The following is a 25,455-nucleotide window of genomic DNA, read 5'->3' as shown; positions in this document are numbered from 1 at the left end:
TCGTGCTGAGGTAATGGAAAGTACAGCCAATAAAGGAATTAATATTTTGATATTGATAATAGGACAGACGTGACAAAAAAACTAATACATTTAACGTATTTAAGTAAAATTTTATACCATTCTAATGCACTCCACACACGATTCAATTTTATTTTCAATTTAGTTGTCAACTAAATTGATGCTTCGCCACACACTACATAAACGTTGTTGAAAGACTTCTGCTTCAACTGTCAAAACATCATTTTTTTCTCGTTAAAAAATTTCATTTAACCAGAGAGACGAGAGATCAGACATGACCATATAATTCTATTGAGATTATTCACGTCTCTGTTTTTTTATCTCATTTAATTTCTTGCTAAGAAAGAGATGGTATGCGTTTGGTTTGACAGTAAATCAAATGACTTGCCTACACACACCTTAACTAAATTGAAAACATCAACTTGAACAAATTCAAAATCTTTTGATTTTCTTCAAACTCAATCGTCAACCTTCAAAAAAATCAAATTCAAGCCCACACACGAGTTGATTTGATGAAATTGACATTAAATTGAAAGACAAGTTGAACTGTGTATGGAGTGCTTAAAGTATTTTACTTAGTATTTTTAGAAAACTTCATTTCAACATTATTTATATTGCCTTTATAAAATCGCTTTCGTAAAACTTTTCTTACCTGCGACAATAGTTTATTTGAAAAAAAAAATGTCTTATATGATATTTTGTTTAAACACAAATAATGACTCGTGCTGACCAATAAGAATCTACTCTTTATCATTAAAATTCTGCTAAGACGTAAATCTAATACACCAAGATTAGAAAAATATGTTAATTCCTTATGACAAACATAAAATTGCACAGTGGATAGATCCCAGATCCTAGAAACCATCGATCGCACTGACTGTACTCATTTTCGAAGTCGACTAAACGAAGCACATTTCTTCGTCAAATAATTTTTGACATTTCTGTGTTTTTGTTTAAAAACAAACCAAATAAACATAAAAGACAAAACAAGAAATCCCCTTAAATCTTCAAATAGTAAAAGTGTATCCTAATTGCTAAAGCAATAAACTCAAGAAAAACACAATATTTAAGTCATGTTTTCTTTTGATTTACCAACTGTTCAAGTACCAACATGTCATTTAAGTCTTGAAGGTGATATAAGATTTGATCCACCGATCTATGAACAACGATATGCAACAGTAATTCAAGTCCTGGAACATCCTGATTTTGAATCAAAACTCAAGAAAGTATGTGCACGTTTTATTTTTGAACATTAATGTGATTTAAAATTTGAATAAAATTATATTATTTTTATTTGAAGATTGTTGAATTTGGTTGTTCTGAAATGCGCTTGCTATGGCTCCTGCGTAGAACCAAAGGAATTGAGCACATAGTCGAGGTAAGGTTATATTTTTGTACTCTGTTGGTATAGGCCTGCTAGCGCCTTATTAAACCTGCTTTGTTGTGGCAAACTCCATGTCGTTATCATACAAGCGTATGGAACTTAAATTTTAAAAGTTAAAGTTTCCGGTTATAAGACTTATTTTATTATTTAAGCTTAATTTTGTATTAGATTCGAGTTACCTAAGTGTTTTAAATAATTTATTAACATTACTTTAACGTTATTTAAAAATGAAGTAGGTACCCATATCCGGACCGAATGGACATTTCTTTTCCAAAGTACAATTCTTTTGGTCTGAACATAATGTAAATAAAAAAAAGCATGCTTACGAAATGCCGGGTACCGGGGTATTTATCCCTTATAGCAGCTTAACAAATTTTAAACTGTTTTATGGTTTTTAAACAAAAAAAATTGTGTGAGCATAATTGACTAAGATTTGGCTTGAGAATGAATAATGTGTTAAAAAAATCAATTTAAATGTTTACCTATGGTTTTATTATTATTATTATAACTTTATTAACAATAAAATAAATTACATTGTTAATAATAAATATAATGCTAGAGCTGCTAGGGCTTTCAGCTAATAACACATTTTATAAAAGTTTTTCTAAATTAAGTGCTGACATTAGTTTATATACATTATTAACATTACTATATGTGGTTCCTGTCAAAACATCGGATAATTTGTTGTGAACTAGAGTTTGACTTTTTAAATTTATTTTAGTACATGATAATACCTAGATGACTTATGGTGAGCGTTCGATTTTCGTCGCAGAAGTGGCAGAGCGGGGTCGTCTCGTTAGTGATTAGGTGTTTATGTGTCAGGTTGGTGTGACCCATTCGCAATCGTATGTATATTTTAATCTTATTATTTGATATGTTTTTAGGGTAGTTGGCTTTTTCAGCGTTAGGGTTAAATTTGGTGTAGGTGTGGTGATAATTTAACCAGTTAGTTTTCCTTTTGTATTTCCATGTCTTAAGTAGATGGTTTCTTAAGTCTCTTTTATTGTAGGCATATAATGTAGTTAGAGGTTCATTTAGAGCAGATTAAGCTACAGCATCGCAACTTCGTTACCATTGATACCTTGGTGCCCTGGAATCCATGCAATTTTTAGTTTCCCACTTCTGAAGATGAGTTTATCCCGGATGGATTCGATAATTTCACTATTATTATTAATGTTGTTGATGGCATTTACAGAGGATAGACTGTCTGTAAAAATGATAGTCTTTTTTTGTTATCGAATGAGAATGGCAAAAGCTTAAGCTGTGAATATCGAGGTGACAATTGGAAGTATGCAGATGGTTGTTGAGTTTTCTGCGATAACAGCAAATGATATACCGTCTTGTGTTTTTGAGGCATCAGTAAACAATAAGTGTCATCCTATGTTCTTGTGGCTCTTTGCCATGTCAAAAAACATGGCTTTAAAAACATCTTTACTGGTTGATGTTATGGTGTATTTGCTAAGGTTGGTGAGAATAGACCCTTTTGGTAAGTTCCAGGGCGGATAGGTGGTTAAGTTTACATTTTGAATGGCAATAGGTATGTCAAGTTCTTTTGCAGATGTTAAAGCGGTGTTTAACGTTGATTTAAGTCTTGGGGTTTTCTTTCGTTTTATAATTTTTTGGCATCGTTGTGAATAGGTGACCTTCTGGAGCAGTTTATTTTTTGTATCGTGGCCGTTGTAAGATATTCGATTCTTTCAATAAGATGTGGTAATCCCGCATCTGTCAAGAGGTTCCGAATCGGAGTTGTACGAAAAGCCCTCATACCGCTCCTGATGGCTGCGTGATACGGTGTTGTGATAAGTTGGGTGGATGACTTCGAACATTTACCATAAATCGCTAAACCATAGTCGATCTTAGACAAAATAACAGATCTTATTACATTAATTATAGTATTTACATTGGAATAGCTGTTTTTTGATGAAAGATATTTTATTAAATTAACTCTAGTAGTAAGGCTCTTTTTTAAATTTGTACAGTGTTTCTTAAATGTAAAGTTAATATTAATTATATTAAAATTATCTAATTGTATTGGGATATTTTTACTACCACTATATTTTTTACAGATATGGAGAAGCTCACATTTTTGTATTGAAATTTTTGAACCTGAGTGTTGCCCCATTCTGAAAGGCTTTGAAGAATATTTGTGAAATTTGAAGCGATAGACGTAAGTCTTTGCACTTAGAATAAACAATCAAGTCGTCGGCATATAGTGTGTGACCTACAGTGCTTTGACGATTAACTATAGAGCTGATTTCATTAAATGCAATTATAAATAGGACGACCGATAAAGGCGATCCTTGTGGAATGCCATTTTTCAAATTATGAGTTCGCCTTAATTCGGAAATATCTATTGCTTAAGAATGATTTAATATAATTCACCATTTTGGGCCCAATTTTTCATTTGATTAGTTGTTTCATATTTACTTGGATGCCGATTCTGTCAAAGGCCTTTTCGAAACGAATCAGAAGAATCGAGCCGTAATTTTTTGTTGACAGGCTAGACGTGATGATTGCATCTAGGTGAAGAAGTGCGTCGATAGTTCCACGCTTTTTTTTAAAAAGCCACTTGGCGGTAATCAATAAAATTATTTTTTTTTTCAAGGAACCAGAACAATCGTCTGGAAATTATTTTTTCTAAGACAGGGGAGGAGCGAAATAGGACGGTATCCTGAAATAACAGAAGAATCTTTATTCGGCTTACGGATCGGAACAATGCCCGCCACTTTTAATGCATGTGGGATTATGCCTTCGTTAAATATTTGGTTGAAAAAAATCCAACAATCTTAGTTTAAAGGTTGCGGAATTGTTTTTTCGCATGGCATAAGATTTGCGGTCGAACCCGGGGGTTGTGCCTTTAATAAGGCATAGACAGCATTCCAATTCTGCAATATTTAAAGGACATTCAATTAGAGCTGCTGTAGGGTTAATAGTGCAAGATGGGATTGCTAAATTGTGTTTTTCTCTTATGAAAATAGGGTGAAAATTTGAGTCCTAGCCGGAAATTTTCCATGTTATAGCTTCCGTTTCAGCTCTTATAACTTTGATTGAGTGAGGTAAATAATTTCCAGTGAGTGCTTTAATGTCGGTCCATAGTTTCTTAGATGTGGAGTTTTGGTTTGTTTTGCGATGTAAACTTTTTAAAACTTAAAACTTTCTCTGCTTTTACAGCTTTACGTAACTTGGCATTGGCTTAATGCTAGGTTACCTATGGTTTTATTCTATTGTGCACAATAAAAAAGAAAATATCTTCAATGCTAAACAAATAGGTACTCAAAAAAATACATTATTTTAAAAATTGCTTTCTCCGTTAGTATTAAAGTCAAACTTCTTCATAACGAATCTTCAGGCGAATACAAAATTGGTTCGTTATAAAGAAGTCTTGTAAAAAATTCGTTATATAAGAAATTTAATTCTTTAACTCTGCAGCTGTTCTTTTTATTTAAAAAACAAAAAACTCATTCTCAGAAAATGAATGTCTCTACATTTTGTTGTTTTATTATAAAAGTATTCGAATGAAGAAAATTTAAAATATGCATCATCCGAACATTCATCTTTTGTTTCAATAAAACTTCATCTGATCAGTTTAAATTCTTCAGATATAATAGAATTTAAAATTTTTTCGTCTGAAGGAAGTTCATGGTAGCAACATTTGCATCTACTGCAACATAATTGTCAAATATCTGTTGATCTCTCGATTATTAATGATCTTATCGTTGACGATTTAATTAAGCCTTCTATCTAAAGTAACAAACCCAGTTTTGTTATAACAAGCTACAATTTCAAATTTGAAAACTGGCATTTCGTCATAGAGGAAGAACTTGGTCAAAGAATTAGTTCCTTTTAAAGGTAATTTTCTTTAAGAGAATTTCGTAAAAAGGAACTTAATTCGTATTGCATATTTCTAAAAGGGAACACAATGAAATTCGGTATTGACAGAATTACGTTATAAGGAAGTTTGTTATAAAGAAGTTTGACTGTATATGCAAATTGAAACTTTCAAAGGTTTTTCACGAACAATATCTTGACTAAAAACTAGATTTAAAGGCTTTTGAATGAAAACTTACATCTTGATAACTTTTATTAAGACATGAACTAATAGAACTTACTTTATTATTTTTATTTTATTATTCTTACATAAATGTAAAGAGTAATACTTAAGATTACATTTTGAGCATCTTAGGCTTACAGCTGAGATAGAACTTCTAATTTTTGCTAATTTTCTTAAAATAAACGCTGAAGTGTTTAGGGAATTGAATTTTTAATATTGCTTTTTAATAATTTTCTTAACAAATCTGTGAACCTGAAGTTGTGTACTTATTTTAAACTATAACTCTCATAAGTTAAAACTCAAGTAAGACATAGGGTTATTTTATAAAGATAAAATGCATATTCAAATTTCCAAATTACAAGCTAACAATTTGGGTTGATTTAACCATCGAATGGTTTGTGCTATATCAAAACCTAAATTAATATACTAACAAGAAAACTACAACTTTTTACATTGTTAATTAAATAAATTCAGAGGTGAGTCTCATCAATAATATTAATAATACTTTCTATAAAGATTTGATAGAAGGACTAATTGTCAGTTATATGGGTAATTAAACAAAAGTTGGTTATTAAATAAAACTTCTTCAAATTCGAATGTATATGATAGCTAATCTAAATTATATATATAAAATAAAAAAATGATCACTTATTATCACTTATTATTATTATTCCAAGCTTTATTCACTCATTGATACTTTAAAATTTACAATAATTTTATAATTACCATTTGATTGAATATATTTACATTACATTTAAACAAGTATGTGTGCGTAAAATTAATTAAATTACAAAAAAACAAATAATTAATAATTAAGGTATAATTGTAGGTTATCTAAGCATAAGCCTCCCCCAGACTTCTCTATCTTCTTCTATCTTCTTCCAATAAAGTGGGCATATTTTTCGGATGTCATCCTTCTAGCGTTTATGTTGTCCACCTACGCTTCTTTTGCTTTCTAAGGGTATCCATTCGTTTACTAATTTTGTCCATCGATTATCAGGTGTACATATTACATGTCTTGCCCATTCCCATTTGAGTTTCTTAAGCCTGTGTCTAACGTCTTCAAAATTAGTTTGACTTCTTATATTCTGATGGTTAATTTGCTGGGCAATATGAACGTTCAAAATAGCTCTCTCCATTGCTCTCTGATATGATTGGAGTTTCATTTCAGTGTTTTTCGTGACTTGCCAAGTTTGGCACCCATAGGTGAGGACTGGAAGAACTGTTGAGTCAAACACATATTTCCTTGTTTTATTCGGAATATTCAATGTAAGAAGATGCTTAACGTTCCAGAACTGCCTCCAAGCGTTCGTCATTCGCTGCTCTATATCCTTTTTTTCTTTGTCTTTGAATGAGATAATCTGACCAAGGTATTGTAGTCTTCAACGTATTCTAATATATTGTTATTAACACTAACTCGATCAGAAGCACCATTTGTCATAATTTTAGTTTTCTGTTAATTTGTTCACAACCCAATATTTCCGCACTCCGAGCACAGTTCGTTCAGCACCGTTTGAAGTTCTTCACTGCTGTTTGCGATAATTATAATGTCATCAGCAAATCGTAGGTTTGAGAGACATTTGCCATTTATCTTCAATGTCTTCCCAGTCTAGCTTTCTAAATACTCCTACTAAGGCTGCGGAAAAGAGTGCTGGTGAAATTGGATCTCCTTGCCTTACACCTCGCGATATTTTAAAATCTGGTCTGATGCATTCCGTTTTTATGTGGGATGTGCTCCTGTCATACATTTTCTTTAGGATTCGAACTATTTTTTCGTCTACACCTTGATTGAGAAGCGCCTTCCAAATAAATCTCTGCTCTACTGTGTCAAATGCTTTTGCAAAATCGATGAAGGCAAAGTATATTGTGATGTTATACTCTTTGCATTTTTCTATTATTTGATTAACGGTTTGTAGATGATCAAATCACTTAGTAACAATTAAAAATAATTATTATTATGTAATACTGGGAGAAAATACTATATCAGTTTTCAAAACAGACTTTTGACATTTAAAGTAACGTTATTCACTTATCTTTCACTACTTTCACATAGTTTTACTAAATATTTTTAAGTAATTAACAAACAATATAAACAAAATCTAACAATATTCATCTTAAAAGTAATATTGATTATGAAATTAAGAACAATAACAATATACCTGACACAGGACTGATGTCAACGGACTGGAGAAAAAGAAAAAAATTATCAGGGCTAATGTTTTTTTTTTTGCAATTTCGAATATAAACAAAGTACATTTTAACAAATCATACTCTTATATGTATGTATAAATAAAAACAAACTTTAGATTAACAAAAAAATAACGACTCAACAACCATAACTCGGGTACAGGTATGGTGCCCGTCAAATTGTGCGACCCTCAACTAACTTTATTACCAATATCAAAATTCAAAGTGGGATTTGACAATGAGTCGCCGATATTTCGCACGAAATTCTAACAATAACAAACAACGGACTTAAGAATGAAACTGAAGACAACATTTCTTATTTTTTTTAAATAAAATGGAGAGCAATGCATTATGAAAGTTGTAGTATATATTAAACTATATACATCATAGATTGTATTAAATTGATAAGTTTTCTCAAATCAATGATAATGTTTAATAGATAGTCATTTGATTGTTGGTTTTCGGGGTTTTGACATGCCAAAGGACTGACGTTTTGAGAACTAATTGTGTTTTTTTAACAACTTGTATTCAAAATGAAGAACTGAAATTGTGTGACTAAATAAAGGTCTTTCCATTGTTTTAAAATAAATTGTAATCTCAATAAAATATAATAAGATTTTGTATACATTGGTTGATGACATCAAGTTACCCAACTTTTGTATAGTCACCCATATCTATTTCTTACGAGAAAATTGACTATATAAGCTTGATCTACCAACCACTCTTCAAATTTATGTTTTATAATCAAGTTAAATACAATACATCGAAAACATTTGATTCATTAATACATATCCAGATTGTGTCCGTTACTTAAACTAGATCCATACAAAAAATTGGACGTAACATTAACGATTGTTGTATAAATTGATAGTCTCTTTGAAGATAGCTTTCTTTACCTATAGAAATACTTACAAAAAAAGAATGGTAAAGAAAATGTTTAAATATATTTACTATCAAGAATTTGTCCAATTCTGAATAGAAATTTATTTTAAATTTAGATTTAAAAACGATTAGAAAAGTTAACTGGGTGGAATCGGCTAAGGTGATTGTTGATGAATGACAATCAAAATGATCGAATTTGATCCACGTAAGGTGATAGTCAAATTGATACCTAAAAAGCTGTCACGACAAAAAATTCATAGTCATTTTCAAACAAATATGTTTATTCCGAATAGAGCTACCAGACATTTAAACGAACGACTAGACAATTTTCTTCGTTCGCTTTGTTTCGTTAAAAAAAAACACATTTCTGTGACCGACAAAGCTTATGACATTCGAAAAAGGCAAGAAAAGTAAGAATTTTATTCAAACAAAGCCAATTTCATGTTTTTATTTAAATATTTTCTGGGAATGAATTTAAAATTTCACCAAGGCAACAAAGAATTTTGACAATTTGAATCTGACATTGTTCAATCGAGTTGAATTGAGTTGAATCACCTTACACATACGGAATAAATATGATAGTAAATTTGATTATCAAAAAATGATAGTCAACTATCACCTTAGCCGATTTCACCCTTGTATTATGTTTGATATTGAAAGTGTTGTAAAAAACTTCGGTTAAGGGGCTGGTAAAGTTGATAAAAAACAATCCTAAGGGCCAATTAAAGCCATCATCAACATCAACTTTGCTGTGTTTTATTTTGATTCGACATACAAAATTAAATATCCATTGGAAATTATTAAAATAATTTTCTTTTAAAACAAAAAGTATAAATTCGATATTATTTTTTGGTGCAAATATATTTTTTTCTATTGTTCTGATTCTGTTTTATTAAATTTGTATCCACTGATTTGAGGTGGAATTGTATGCAATTTCAATACATAAAATTTTCGGGTGGATTTTATAACGGACATTTCTTTCAATGGCAGAAATTTCCATTGATTGCAATAAACGACCTGTTAAAAAAACCCAATGAATGATAGCAAAAATGAGTTGTAAAACTTTTTAAATGGAATTATTTTACTTACTTTTCTTTTAGCTATTTTTTTTTTCAATGATGAAACCGTTTTTAATGAACGGATGATTTTTATTTTATAGTTCGGGATAAAAAAGTTTCACTGTAGCTTTTCATTTTCTGTGTGCCTCCACCTAACTGTTTTACTTCCAATGATTAACTCTGATTTAAAATTCATTATTCTAATTAGTAAAACTTTTAAGACACAAAAATTCTAATGATTGGTTTCAATGATGAAAACCGAAAAAGTTAAATCTTTTTTTTTCATTACCGCAGCACGAATTTCCTTCTGAATTTTTTACAGTTAGGTAGGGGTCTCAATAGAACATGTTTTAAATAATAAGGCGAGGAAAAAACTTTAAGTCATAGAAAAAATATTTTCTTTTTCGGACTTAACCCTACTTTTTTTGTATTGCATTTTGTGAGCCTAAAACAAGTTCTTTTGAATTGAAAATACGGCATACTAACAGCTAGGTATGTAAGGGGACATGCTGCCCCCTGCAACCCCCCTCCTTGTGGGTGCGAGTTTGGGTATATGCAAAGTACTTTTTGCATTTGACCACTAAAATCAAAGAAACCCCCAACAGTAGTAGTAGTAGTACTAGTAGTAGTAACTTTTATTGAGATTTCATTTTCATTACATTTGTATTATGTATAAGTATAATTCACAACGAAACTTAAAGCTAGCCATAGACGATGAACATGTTGGTGTGATTTCTTGGGCAGGCCCAACATGTTTATAAACTTCATTTTTTGTGTGACTGTCGTGCAGACAAGATGTGCGATAGAAGTGCGAATGATGCAATAGCATGTTAAAGTACTTATTCTATTTGCCGACTTAGAAGTGGTCTGGCTACACAATTTTTAATATTTTATTTTTTTAACAGTACAAAACTGAAATATTTTAGACTTTATATCCACTGGGATTAATTATTAAAATGCGTCCACTCAACAAGACGATGCAAGAAATCCCCAACAAAAAAAAAAGCAAGTATGGCAATATTGAACAAAAAACATGGAAGAAATGTCAAAATAAACTATTTTTACGTGTTTTGTTAATTTAAAATAGAAATAAATGTGTGTTATTATTGATTTGCACATGCTGCGGTAATGGAAAGTTGAGCCAGTTTTTCAACTTTTTTTTTAAAAATACTTAACTACAGCTAAACAATTTGTCACAAGAAAAAGAAAAAATATATTGAAATAAAATTGTAATTTTTTTACATAAAAACAAAATTTCTCTGAATTCACCCGCTTTGAATTATGCGCATGTACCCTTAGTACTTGTATATATTTATGTTCGAAACATTTTTCGAACTTGGCTGTCAGAAAAACATAACCTCTCGGCGGCACGGCTTCTGGATTAAATTAGTAAACGTTTTGCGTGATTATTTTCAAAATCATTTTAATTTATTTCTAATTTGATTCTTCAGTGTATGTTTAAAAAGAAAAAATATGCGTAAAAAATGGAGACTTATATAATATTCTAAATTCGATTCCTTAATAAAAAGTTCATGTATCAAAAAAATTTCGCGCAAAATTGTCAACAAAAACGAGCATGGAGGACAACGTAGAGCCATATTCTTTCGACTTGAATTTAGATTTCTTGGATTCAACAGCAACGAACATCAAAAATGCCACAATCACTCCACAATACCAAGACCACTCTCAAACACTACCGACATACGATATAGAATCACTTGCTAGCAGAATTGCCTCAGTCAACGATATGGCCATTCAAATTAAGGCCACAAAAGATGACAACTTAAGGCTTCAGAAACAAATGCAAGATTTAAGCGAATCCGCTATGTCTATACGAGCTATGTATGACCAGGAAAAGACTGACAGGTTGAAGTTTGAGCATTTGTATTGTGAACTGAAAGAAAAATACGAACATATTGAATCCCAATTGGCTAATAAAAGCCTCCACTTTGAACAAATACAGTCGAAAATGGAACTCGAAGCAGAAGACAAGAAACCCATAACATATTGTGAACTTGCTCTTAAGTACCAGAGACTGGCTCTACATCACGAAGAGGAAAAACAATTGCCTTCGAAGGAGAAAGTTGTCGTTCAACTGGTCAAAGAATATCTGGAATCGAAAAAACTCTCCCCCCTTCCAGCTTTGAAAAAGAAATCTCAATCCCGTGTAAAGTCCGATATGCGTGATTTTTCCATGCAATATAATTATAAAGTGGAGTCGAAGCAACAGGAAAGTCAATGTTCCATTGGATGTGCAGAAGATGAACCAAAAGATACATGTACTCAAGGAACACAGTACACTTGGTACACCACCACCCGGGGAACCAACACACCAGCCTTCATTAGTCCAAAAGCCGAGGTGAAAACCCAAGGAACACAGTATATATCCTCGACTACGACCCGGGGCACTAGTACGTCCACTTTTATTAAAACACAAAGCGTTGGCACAAATTTCCCAGAACCAGTTCCCCCAGTATCGATAGAGGATATTTTCAAAGAGATGATCTATAATGTAGCTCCGCTGAGCCCAATGAGTGCGAATTCTCAAGCTGAATTAAAAGAGGAAAAGGTTGAAATGAAGTCGATCGGGACATGTACCGATTTGAAAAATGTCCGCAAGTTGATTGACTACGCGGCTGTAAACATTAAACATTCAGATTCAAGGCCGCCGTCAAGAAACAGTAATATGTACGATCATCGAATCAAAAATGAGATACCTTTGATGGGAATGCCAACTTTGAATCCATTTGCCGGCCTTGGAATCCCTGTTACACCTATGCATAATACTGTGACTGAACTCTGGAATATGCTAGGCCATACGATCTTCGCGTTGTTGCAACAAAATAATGGAACTAGTGCCGCTCAGCTCAATCCAATACATATGAATGTCTTGAACGATAGGATGAGAAATCTAACTGGAAGAAGTAGGCCGCCAAGTGAACAACAAAGAAATTGTGAGCCACAAACAAGAGATGACTATTTCGAGCAGGATTATTCTGGAGGTAAGTTATTAGGCATACAAAAAAATATTTAATAATGAAGGTGGTTTTTTGAAATTAAATTACTAGTGTGCAAAAAAGATGTGCTTTAAAAGGGTTTTCGGATAAGAGGTGTTATTTCTGCAGCATATCCCTTTTATGAAATTTTCCATGAACAATTCGCACATTAGCGGCTGTATTACCTTGGTAACTTGAGAATACCTTTTTTCATCCTTTCATAGTAAATGTACTCTTTTTACTTACCAAATGTCAAAAGATAAAAGCTTCAAAAATGACAGGTTATCAAATAATAGTCTGTTCTGAAAACTCTTATTGGAGAACCCTATTCCAAAAAAATTCACTGTTCAACCATAGCACAGAAACGCCGTCAATATCATGAATATTTATAGCTTATTTTATTTGCATAATAACATTTTTTATTTCAGAATACCCGCCGGCTACAAGAAGTGCAGCAACAAGCCCGATACTACCCTCAGAATTAGAAAATAACCAAACACAATCAAGGCCTTTATTCGACTCTGCTATGAGAACTTTAAATCAAACCGTGGATATACAAAAAATTGTGCTTAACAAGAATTTTTCCGATTCGGTAGTTTCAAGCTCAAGAAAATCCTCGCAAGTTGATGAAATCCTTCAACTATTCCCGGAATACTCGGATTCGTTTAAAAAAAGAAAGGCCATCAAAAGGTTGCTTAAAGAAGCCAACAAAAACACGAAGCCGAAGAAAAAAAGAAATTCAAATTCATGTTCAAGTTCAATATCGGCATCTACTCAATTTAGTCCAGATCCAGAAGTACAACAAAGGCCAGTGAGTTCATCTCCAGTTTCAGCATCACCCCAACCTTCGATGGAAATGCCAGAGACAAAACCTCATCTTCAAGCCAATTGGAAAACTGAAATATTCGGTGATTGTGATAGTGACTCAAGTCTTGATAATTCTGTTATGGAGTACATAAAAGCTCATACTCCTCAACCAGATCCAGAAGATAAATGGACACCAATTGATTACGAACCACCACCACCACCCAATCATCTCGATAGGCCAATAAATAGTTCCAGTTTTGAAGCAGAACAAAATATGGAAAAAGATTTTTTAGGATTCGTACAAGAAATAAACCTACCAAAAACTGCTGATGAATTGTTTTGCAAACCATTTTCGCCACCAAAAGGACAAAAGTCAGTATTTATCTCCGGTTCGTCTATTCAGAAAATTCAGCAGAGGATAGAAGTTAATGCAAACAATTTGGGGGGTTTATTGAATACAGAAATTGAATCAAATGAGCTGGCAAAACCACCAAACTCCAAAAGAAAGCGCAAGCCTAAAAAACCAGACTCCAACCAACCAAATACAATTTATAAACTTGATGAAACTCCAATTTTTCCAAACCCAAAAACACCGCCAGAACCTAAGAAAATTAAAAGGTCATTAAGTTTGAATAAAAATAAAGTTAACGTAGAGAGTATTCTGCCGATTCAACCTTCAACAAGCTCTACTTATAAGCCTTTGCAGCTTTTAAATTTGAATAAAATAAAAAAACTCAAACAAGACCCAAAACAACATATGTGTGGTTCTCAAAATCAAACCATTGAAGCTCCGAAAAAAACACCTACACTTGACAAGCCAGACTGGATGAACAGAATTAAAGATCAAGAAAAGGAAGATATTCCATCAATTCATGTGACACGGAATAATCATGGTCCAATGGTTATGAAAGTCGAAAAACCACCCGATTCAGTGTTTCAGGACATCAAAAATTGTTTTATTACACCCAAGCAAGAAGGTGATACATTTATTGGTCCGATAATGCCGATTCCAGCCGCTCCAAAAGAAAATTCTTTGCTTCCAGAACAAACGGCTCCTTTGATTTCTCCAACAGAAGATGGAACTTTTAGATTTGTTATTCAAAATAATGCAAATACAATTCATTCGAACGTGAATTCTTCAAATAATCCTATTGAGGGCCCTGAGAAGTGTCTTAAAATCTTAAATTGTTACTCAAGTGAATCAGCGGAAAAGAAATCCGTTGCCTTTCTAAATGAACAGTTCAAAGAAACTAAGAAGGAAGTGCAATTAACCACAGGAGTCAGTCTTGCCTCGGATAACAAAGCATTAGACCTAGAAAATATGCCCATTTACTTTTTAGATGATCAGAACATGTTGCAACATGGTGATGAACCCGAAAAAGATAATTTGAATTTGAAAACACCTCATGAAACAATGCTGCCAGGATTTGAAGAAATTCAACGGGGACTCAAAAATGTATCGGCACAATTAGTAGAAAAGCTTCAAAAACCAGGCGAGTCTCAAACAAACAATAGTCCTGTTATTGTGCAAGGCTATCCTTTTAAAGACAATTGCAAGACAACTAATGCTATCGAGTCTACGCTCCCAGGCCTAGAAGTTAGACCAAAGGCTTCAAAATTTCTGGGTAAAATGTCGTATCTTGCTCAAAAACACCAGAAGCAATTTGATGAGCAAGTAATTTGCAAGGATTTGAATTTGAACCGCATAGATGAGGAGCTTGGAGACACAAACAATTTTAAAAATGAAACAGTTGATCGGGTGGTCTTAAGTTCCCTACACGGTAATTTGAAAGATCCATGTAGGCCAACGAACCACAAACCTGAAAAGTCTCAAGATATAGAGATAAGTTCGTCCAATTTACTCCTTCAGAATCTAAGCTCATTTGGTTCGAATTTACTTCTTCCACCAACATATAGAGAAAGTCTCTCGAGAAAATCCAGCCATAAAACACCACGTTTTGTAGAAATGCAGGCAACTGCAGTTAGCGACGATGAAGCATCCAATATACCAAATTCTGCATTGATGTCAAATGAAAGCAAAGACCCATCTACGCAAAACAAAATAGATTGCGAGCCACCTGTCTTAAACAAAGATGATATAAGTTCTTTGAGTAGTTCTTCGGACGGGGAAGGTGATTTATCAATAGATTTCCCTCCATCACCACAGCCAACTAATAGCTCTTCTTTAGATCTTTCCACAATTCTTAAAACTCCCGAAAAGACTGACAATCCTGAGGTGCAGTTTAAAACACCGGATAGCTTTCCAAAGAACGATTCCATTATTGGCAAAGTAATGACGAATTCCACCGAAAAACTTGTCGAAGAGTATCTTTTGAATGAAAGCCCTGGCGAGGAAGGTCCAAAATTTCAAGTGTTCCTTGATAGGATATTGGACGACGTTGCACCACCGACAAGTCCAATTTCCGCCCTGGCATCATCGGAGAAGCCAACTCACAGTGAAGCAGAAAGTTCGTGTGATGAATCTGCATCAGAAACAGCAATACCTATAAAATACAAGAGAAAAGCAGCTGCAACATCTGCGATAGCTGTTAAACGATCTGCAAGAATCAGTGCAAGACAAATTTCCACCACAAAAAATGTAGTGAATAGTCTGTGTTCTATGACTATTCCCAATATTGAATTAGGAAAGTACACAAAAAGAAAGACTGAAAAACAGCCCAACAAACAGGATAAACTAGTTAAACCAGTTAAGGAAGACAAAATCGATATTAAAATGGGTTTCTTCCGGGAGGCGATGGATGAAGAAGATGAAGAACCAATTTGTGAACCGATCAGGCGGCATTCCGTAGAAGAGATTAAGATTGCTCATGAAAGTTTGCCTAAGAGATTAGAGACTGAAGTTGTACAAAGCAAATCTGAAGAACATAAACAATCATCTTTTCCCCAAAAATTTGTATCGTACCCAAGCTCATACAATAATGCTCAACAATCAATATCTTTAAACCATAGGACAGAAGAATCCAATAATGTTTCGATAGACGATTCATCTTCTATATGCAAGAATTCTGAAGTTACTGAATCATTAAGTTATGAATCTCCAGCTTCACCACCACCACCGGATCGAATGCCCACCACAACACACGCCGTTCTAGAATCATTTGAGCTGTTACCGATTTCTAAAGAGGATAGTAGTCCAAACCGTAAAACAATTATATCCCATTTGATCGCTAACTACAATAAAAAATGTCACAACATGTTGGACAAGGGCCAAACTATCAACAAAGCCCTTCTAGCCGAGCTTGAACGTTGTATAAAGGAGTACCTAAAAGCGGAGTGTCGTGTGATCGATACTATTCGATTTGTGGATGCCGTCATTGAGCTCACATCGGACGACAAAATTGTCTCCAAAGCAATAGTTAATGTTTTGAAAACGGCACCTCGACCTGAAACGGAAGTTACGGTGAAAATTCCCGACACCTATCTAAGTCAAACACATCGAAAACTACTCACTGCATTACAGCAACTCTGTTATCATTATCCAAACCTGCATTACAACCTACAATCGACCATCGAGCAATCAATGTTCACATTTACCAAAGAAGTTATAACGGTCGAAGTTTTATTGAACCTGACACAATTCTATCTGGCCATCATAAATAATCCCACTGCGGGAACCACCAACCCAGCTAGGCTCTTTATATGCAAGTGTTTGTACTTCTACAACGTCAAAGCCATCCCCCTAATCTATCATACGCTGTGCGTATATCCTACTGTCTTGCCACAAAAAACTGATCCCACATACGATCGCTCCGATATTCTAATCAGCACTATCCAGAGTATTCTTATGAGCACCTACTATGATCCGGAAAAATGCGATTTCATGAGCAGACAAATATTGGCCAAGCTACGCATGTTCTACAACTACGAAAGTTTTAAACCACCTCGAGATGAGGTCATAGAGAATATGATGGCCAAAATTCGGGCAGGTCGTTTTAAGAACGTATCCTATGCCCTTTCGGTGATATGCAAGCGAATGGAGCAACCTCAAACCGAGAAATTTATACTTAACGAGCGGCTGATGCCATTGGCCAATGAATACTATCACACCTTTAGTCAGAGCAGTGAGAATGACGAGAAAATTGCATGCGTTTTAGAATGCATTTCATTCGTTATAAAGCCTTTCGCTGTGAACACAGACATATCACAGTATGTCAATTTGTTTGGGAGATTTTTGAATGCGGCTTCCGATAGAAAAGTTGTACAAGAAGCTTCAGTGGCGGCGATTCTTCGTACAGCGCGATTTGGCTATGTGCAGTGCTTTAATGCAATTTATAACTTCAAACCCACCTATGAGTTGTCTGAAAATTTGAAGCTGATGTTACGATCGTTTGTTTATAAAAAGGGAATAGCTTTTCTAAATGCATTGGAACGGCAAGCACAAGAACTGTTAGCTCCATAAATTTGTGTTAACTATAATAATTATATTATTTTTTTATTTATTCTCTGTTGTGTACAATGAATTCTTGTAAATATATATATTTTTTTTTTAAGTTTTAGGCATCTTAAGAGTTATTGATAAAAATATTAGCAATTAAATAATTTAAAAGAAAAATATTTTTTCTTAGAAAAAACAAATCACGAAAATTAACAACAAATAAATGTATGTTTTTGTAGTAAAAAAAAAAAGATACAAAATATAATTTTGAAAGATAATGTTAAGTGTTTTCTTTGTTTGGTATTATTGGAATCTAAGGCAAAATGCTCTGGACTTGAAAAACAGAACATTAACTTTTTTTTAAATTTTACTACACGATATGACTTAGTGTTTGGTTGGTCAACAAGTTTGATCCCATTATTTTTCGCAAAGTTTCGAAGTGTTTCTTACTTCGTCAGGGGTATACAGTGAGTGCTACACAAAAGCTTGCAAACAGCGTTAAAATACAAGAAAGGAGACCTATAAATTGTGAACGGTGAGTGATGCATTTTTTGTAAATTATTTCAAAAAATAGTTTTCAAAAGATTGATTTACTTACTTAAGGTGGCGCTACAGTCCGGGGCGGACCTGGGCCTCAACCAACAAGCGTCTCCAGCCAGCTCGGTCCCTAGCTAGCTGTCTCCAGTTTCGCACGCCAAGTTGGTTGAGGTCCTCTCCCACCTGTGTGCGCCACCTGATTCGCGGTCTTCCTCTACTGCACCGTCCCTCGGGATTAGATTCGAAGACCTTCCGGGCTGGAGCATTGATGTCCATCCGCTCTACATGACCTAGCCATCTAAGCCGTTGGACTTTAATTTTGCTAACTAGGTCAGTGTCGCTGTACAGCCCGTACAGTTCGTCGTTATATCTTCTCCTCCATTCTCCATCTATGCGTACGGGACCAAAAATCACCCGAAGAATTTTTCTCTCGAAGCATCCTAAGACGCTCTTATTTTCTTTGACAGGGTCCAGGCCTCAGCGTCATTAATGAGAACCGGGATGATGAGTGTCTTATAGATGGTGATTTTACATGCTCGAGAGAGGACTTTACTTCTAAATTGCCTTCTAAGTCCAAAGAAGCAGCGATTTGCAAGAGTTATTCTTCGTTTGATTTCAGCGCTGGTGTCGTTGTCTGCATTAATAGCGGTGCCTAGGTCGACAAAGTCCTTAACTACCTCAAAGTTATAGCTGTCCATGGTGACGTTTTTCCAATACCTCGTCGTTCAGTGTCCTTTTTTGATGACAGCATATACTTGGTCTTGCCCTCATTGACCACTAAACCCATCTTCTTCGCTTTCGTCGCAATGCTCAAAAACGCTCCACTGACATCACGCTTTGATCTTCCAATTATGTCAATATCATCTGCGTATCCGAGTAATTGGATGGATCTTTGGAAGATTGTGCCTCTAGTGTTGACGGTTGAGTTTTGCACAATTCTTTCCAGAACGATGTTGAAGAAGTCGCATGACAGTGCATCGCCTTGTCTTAAACCTTTTTTGACATCAAATGCATCGGTAAGATCTTTTCCGACCTTGATAGAGCAGCGTGCATTCTCCATCGTCATTCAGCACAAACGGATAAGTTTGACAGGGATGCCAAAACTAGACATTGCTCGGTAGAGCTTTTCCCTATAGATGCTGTCATACGCGGCTTTAAAATCGATAAAGAGATGGTGGGTATCGATTTGAAGCTCCTGGGTTTTTTCCAAGATCTGCCGTAGTGTGATTATTTGGTCGATAGTGGACTTTCTTGGTCTGAAGCCACACTGATAAGGACCAATCAGGTTGTTGACGAATGGCTTCAGACGTTCACATAATACAGCAGAGAGGATCTTATACGCAATGTTAAGGAGACTGATGCCTCTGCAGTTGGCGCAGTTTAGAGGGTCTCCTTTCTTATGTATCGGGCACACTATGCTGAGATTCCACTCATCGGGCATGCTTTCTTCCGACCAAATTTTGCAGATGAGTTGGTGCATGCTCCCTACCAAGTCATCGCCTGCTGCTTTGAATAGTTCGGCGGTGATGCCGTCAGCTCCAGCAGCTTTGTTTGACTTAAGTTTAGATATAGCTATCTACACTTCGTCAAGGTCGGGTAGGCGGAATTGTTGATCTGCGTCGATGAGGTTGAGTAGTTCTATCTCCCTTACAGCGGAATTCGGTTCGTCGTCGCCGTTATATAATTTGGAGAAGTGATCTTTCCATATTCTCAGCATCGACTGTGGTTCTACTACGATGTACCCTTGATCGTCTTTACAGGCTTCGGTTCGTGGCTGGTACCCTTGGGAGGTTTTTTTTTACCTTTTGGTAAAATTTACGAACCTCATTCCTGTTGTGACATCCCTCTATCTCCTCGATCGCGCGCTTCTCATGCTCTCTTTTTTTTCCGTCTAAGAAGCCGGTGTTCCTCTCTCCTCTTCTGCTCGTAGAGCTCGCGAGCAGCTCAAACCAGGGGTTTCGCTGTGGTGGCCGTGCGAAACCTAGCACTTCAGAGGCGGCATCTCTGATGGCTGCAAGGCAATGTTGCCACTGGTTTTCAATGATGCAGGAAGCATAGGTCTCCTTAAGAGGTTATTAGAGACTCGATCGGAAAAGGACATGGCAGTCTCTTGCGATTGTAGCCGTCTAACGTCGAATCTTCTCACAGTACTTCCTTGTTTTGGCTTGGATCGGGATATCCGTAGCCGTAGCTTGGCTACAACGAGGTAGTGGTCCGAGTCAATATTGGCCTCTCGGAATGTTCGGATATCCTGGATACTGGAGAAGTGTCGTGGGTCGATCGCATTTGGTCAATCTGGTTGACGTTTGATTGATCAAGAGATTTCCATGTCCCCTTGTGGATATTAAGATGCGTGAACTGCGTACTAGCTACCAGAACGTCTCGCCCCGCAGCGAAATCGACCAGCCTGAATCCGTTGTCGGAGGTAGTGTCGTGCAGGCTGTATCTCCCGATTATGCAACCAAAAATGTCTTCTCTTCCTAGCTTGGCATTAAAATCTCCTAAGACAATTTTAATGTCATAGCCAGGGCACTGCTCATATGTCTTGTCCAAGAGCTCGAAGAATATGTCTTTGGTGTCTTCATCTTTCTCTTCTGTTGGGGCATGCGCGCATATTAGGCTTATGTTTGCGAATTTAGCCTTGATGCGGATTGTCGTGATGCGCTCGATCACACTAGTGAAACTCAAGACTTTTTGCCTGATCCTAGTTCCAACAACAAATCCACACCCAAATAGACGCTGTCTTTGTTCTCGGCAGCAGTCGCCGTAGTAGGTATCGCAGTCTTTTAGTTTGAGTTTGCCCGGTCCATCCCATCGCACTTCTTGGATGGCTGTAATATCTGCCTTGCAACAGTTCAGGGCTTCCGCTAATTGTTCGGCTGCACGTGGTCTGTTAAGGGACCTAACAATTCACGTACATATCCGAAGTTCGTTATCCTTATTTCGTTTGCGTGGGTTGTCAACAGTGAATCCGTCCGTATCCGAGATCAAAAGATTGATTTAGTCAAAAATAAAATCAATGTTCAATTAAAAAAAGATAATAAAAACGTTTCGTTAAACCCTGGGTCCTTATTATGAAATACGAAATAAACTGCAGAAAAAACGAAATCCAGAAAAACGAAACGAATCTCATGGCGTAGAGCGATTATGAGAAACGTAAATGGAATCAAGAAAATGTTGCCAGCCAAAAATGAAAAATGGTATTTTTTTATACGCAACTTACTTCACACCTATTTTAAATGTCAAAATGTGAATGCTCGAAAAGTTTTAAGTTTAAATTTGATTTTCATTCGGTTCGGTAAAAAGTTTTTCATTGCGATTATTTTCTTGAAAGCGAAGATGAGTATGAATCCGAAGGAGAAATGCGGGCTCAACTTTCCATTACCGCAGCACGAATTTCGACTCGCGGTTTTTTTATTCGATAGATATGTGCAAATAAATAATAACTATAGCAATTTTAGAGCGAGGAAACATTTATTTCTATTTTGTATTAATTTTTAAAGTTCACTTTTTTACATACAAAACACACAAAAATGGTTGATTTAGACAATTCTTCCCTGTTTTTTGTTCAGTGTTGACATACTTGTTTTTTTTCTTGGTAATTTCTTTTATTTTAGTGCTCAAATGAAAAAGTACTTTGCATATACCCAAACTCGCACCCACCCCAAATCCTATAGTGACCCCAAGCAGGGGGTTACATACCTAGCTTAGTACGCCGCCGTGCTATCAATTAAAAAAAAACTTGTTTTAGGCTCAAAAAATGCAATACAAAAAAAGTAGGGTTAAGTCCGAAAAAGAAAATATTTTTTTTTATGACTTAAAGTTGTTTTCTCGCCCTAATATTTAAAACATGTTCTATTGAGACCCCTACCTAACTGTAAAAAAAAATCAGAAGGAAATTCGTGCTGCGGTAATGGAAAGTCGCCCCGAAATGCGTGTAACAAGGGCACTCTTAAGAGATTTTTTACTTTTTTCTTTATAGACGGCAGGTTACCTTCTGAATTGCTTGGTTGTGTTTCACTATTCTCCATGTTTTCAAGTTGTTGTTGAGGGTCTTCGATTAAAGTAAAAAAATAATCCTGATCATCAGCATCTTCCATCAATACATTGGTGCTGCTACCGACCGTCACTTCAATGTTTGGGATATTTTCATTCAGATCACCAAATTGCTTGCCTAGTTGGTTTCCTGAAACGGGCTCATTTAGTTCAAGGATCGAAATTACAGTTTTTTCGTTATCATACAATTTTGTATGCTTGTTAGGCCCGCCCCTGTACCGCTGAGATGGACCAAATTGTCTCGCATTTTTCTCTTCAGATTATATCTATAATCTTTTTGCACGTTTTTCCAACCCTCTGTTGTTTTTTCTGTAGGACCACACGCGTTTAATTTAGCAGCTAAGTTATTCCAAAAATTTTTGGCTGATTTAGCTAGGTTCGTCAGCAAATAATTTTTAGCAACATTCGGATTACTTCCCATGAAAGCTACCTACAAGTCTATTTGTTTAGCATTCGTTGTAGAACTAAATATTAGAATAACTCAGGGCAGTAAGAATCTAAGGCAAGTTACGGCTGACCATCGAAGCTCTCAGTAGGAGATAACCGGGTGATCAAAACCGGTTTAAAACAGCTAGGATTATCAGCTCGGAACTAGAAACGTATCAGAACTATAAAAGTGCACCCAGAAACAGTTCGAAGAAACATACACTTTTTGAAATTGATTTAAGTCTCAACAGGCAGAAACAACTTGCGTTCACAAGCCTCCCGAATTTAGGCATAAGGTAATTTTCCCGGACAAGTCCAACATTCTTAACATTTTTGGGTCTGACGATCGTCTAAGGGTGGGGAGAAGTGCGAATGGTGCCCTTGGTTGAAATACTGTGAAGCAAGGCGGTGGAGGTCTTATGGTTTGGGGTTGCACAGTGTTTTTAGGTATAGGTAAGCAGAAAATATTCGAAGGAATTATGAATCAGTTTGTGTACATTGATATCCTCAAAAGAAGTTTAAAAGTAAGTGCCGACATTAACCCAATCCAACATATTAATACAAAAAGTAATAAAGTATTCGCAAACTTTTTTTGTAATTATTCTTTTTTTGTTGTTATTTGTTACAGTAAAAATAAAAATATTGACTATGTTGGACTGAAACCATCCTTTGAAAATAATTTTTTGAAATATACTTAAAAAAATATATGTATATATCACTAACCGTTCATGAGCTATAGTACTCTTTTCTATTATTTTATCACTGTACCCATTTTTTTGTGTAGCACTGTATTTATTAAATTTAATTATTCAAAATATAATACATAGTTGATTTTCTTCTGCTCCTATGGTCTTTCCCAGAGACGGTAAAACCCAAAATTGACAATTTACATAGGTACATCACAGTTTTGCATTGTTAAACAGTATTCTCCTTCTTATCTAAGGTCGATGTAGACGAGGAAACCCTATTGATGTACAAAAACCGAGCTGCCCCCATTGTTTCAGATCACATTGTCAGCCGTGAAACTCCGCTTAGAATTGAGGTTTTCAAAGGAAGTATTGATGTGTCTTCGGAATACTTAAAAAACACTGATGCCGTTATTGGAATTGAGATGTAAGAACTCCCATCATTATATATGTATATATATTTTTATTTTAATAACAAATTATGTATCGTACATCGGTTTAGTATCGAACATCTCTATCCAGAGGTTTTAGAAAATGTCCCATACAACGTTTTTGGATTCATCCAACCAAAAATTGCGTTATTTTCTACACCCAATTCGGATTTTAATGTCCTATTTCGTCCACTGCCGAATGGTTTTCGACATTATGATCACAAATTCGAATGGTCTCAGCAACAGTTTAAGGACTGGTAAGTACTTATTGATATTTTGAAAAAGAATGAACATTAACGGTATGTAAAATTAGGGCGCTTAATATTTGTGAGCGGTTTCCCAACTATCGGGTAGCTATATTTGGAGTTGGAGAAGCCCCACAGGATAGTCCTGAACTAGGACCAGTTTCACAGTTTGCTTTGTTTGTTCGAAATGACGTTTATGGCCTTCCATTGACTACGGACATCGAAGATGTCCCAGCTGATCTGAATCCTGATACTGCCTATAAGGAAATCTATGCTGTCGATTTTCCCATGCGTCATGACGATCGCACTCTCGACCAGAAAATATGGGATGAAGCGAGTTTCTTCATAAACCAATATAGAACCTTTGAAATGTATCACAACACTGAAAGACTGATCTATCAGATTCCTTTTGATAAAATTCTAGAAGCAATCGAGCCAGTATCGAATTCAGCTGATGATTTGCGTCGGGTGTTACTGGAAAACGATCAAGTTATTGAAGATGGATTTGTGGTGGTTCCCGAGGATGATCCCAATCGTATGCAAGGACGTTGGTCTGGTGATTCGGATTCGAATTACGACGACTACGATTATTATGATCGAGATCAAGATGATGATGATAACAATGTATCAAATGGGAACTGTCACAATAATGATGAGGAGAATGCAGCAGCTGAGCACGAGGAAGAAGAATGCTGGGATTAAATGGGCATTTTTCAACTCTTTTAACATCGAATCTCTTGTAAAACAGTCATTTTTGTTTTTACATTTTGTATATATGTATTTATACATCGTATCACATCATTCATAGCCATAGGTTTTATAAGAACAATATTATAACTCAGTATGAATCATTCAATAAAATTTATTGAAGCCAATCATCCCTGAATACGGATGTAGTTTCTACATATGGTACATATAATGTTTGCAAATACCTTCAATTTAACTTGTTTTTCAAGATTCTGAAGCAAAACTACTTAAAAGGGGGTAATTTATGTTATAACAGGACAAACGTTGGATAGAAGAATGGCTATCTTATACCATCTACATCTTTTATGTGATTCTCCTTTCGATAAACAAAGGGTAAGCTCAGTTGTATGTTCTATTTTTATAAGAAAAATATTGTTTTTAAGATAAGGGTGTTGAAACTAAATTCAATGTTAATAAGTTGCAGGAAAAATAATGGCACCATCAAATCACTCAAATTTGCTCTTATCTATAAAAGTTTTTTTTTTTTTTAAATTAAATATCGTTAGAGAGTGTCAAGGTACACAATTATTTGTCTGGTTTTAACAAAA

General features: G+C 35.1%; 2 protein-coding genes across 3 annotated transcripts; both read left to right on the top strand.

The window, feature by feature from the left end:
- Positions 1 to 919: 919 nt before the first annotated feature.
- On the top strand, positions 920 to 24,890 carry LOC129952893 (small RNA 2'-O-methyltransferase). Its single transcript, XM_056065833.1, has 5 exons — positions 920 to 1,244; positions 1,319 to 1,396; positions 23,742 to 23,911; positions 23,987 to 24,172; positions 24,229 to 24,890. The coding sequence occupies exons 1-5, from the start codon at positions 1,092 to 1,094 to the stop codon at positions 24,860 to 24,862; spliced, it is 1,221 nt and encodes a 406-aa protein (XP_055921808.1). The 5' UTR covers positions 920 to 1,091; the 3' UTR covers positions 24,863 to 24,890.
- On the top strand, positions 10,846 to 17,979 carry LOC129952890 (little elongation complex subunit 1). 2 transcript variants are annotated; one of them, XM_056065826.1, is made up of 3 exons: positions 10,846 to 12,582; positions 13,005 to 15,515; positions 15,573 to 17,979. In XM_056065826.1, exons 1-3 carry the CDS (start codon positions 11,157 to 11,159, stop codon positions 17,801 to 17,803), a joined length of 6,168 nt encoding a protein of 2,055 aa, XP_055921801.1. In that variant the 5' UTR covers positions 10,846 to 11,156; the 3' UTR covers positions 17,804 to 17,979. The 2 variants fall into 2 exon arrangements, with proteins under 2 accessions (XP_055921801.1, XP_055921800.1); XM_056065825.1 differs by having other exon boundaries at positions 13,005 to 17,979.
- Positions 24,891 to 25,455: the final 565 nt, after the last annotated feature.

This window comes from Eupeodes corollae, chromosome 3, assembly GCF_945859685.1.
Source record: "Eupeodes corollae chromosome 3, idEupCoro1.1, whole genome shotgun sequence".
Lineage (NCBI taxonomy): Eukaryota > Metazoa > Arthropoda > Insecta > Diptera > Syrphidae > Eupeodes > Eupeodes corollae.
The sequence above is the reverse complement of the archived record's forward strand: the minus strand, read 5'-3'. Positions and strand labels throughout refer to the sequence as shown.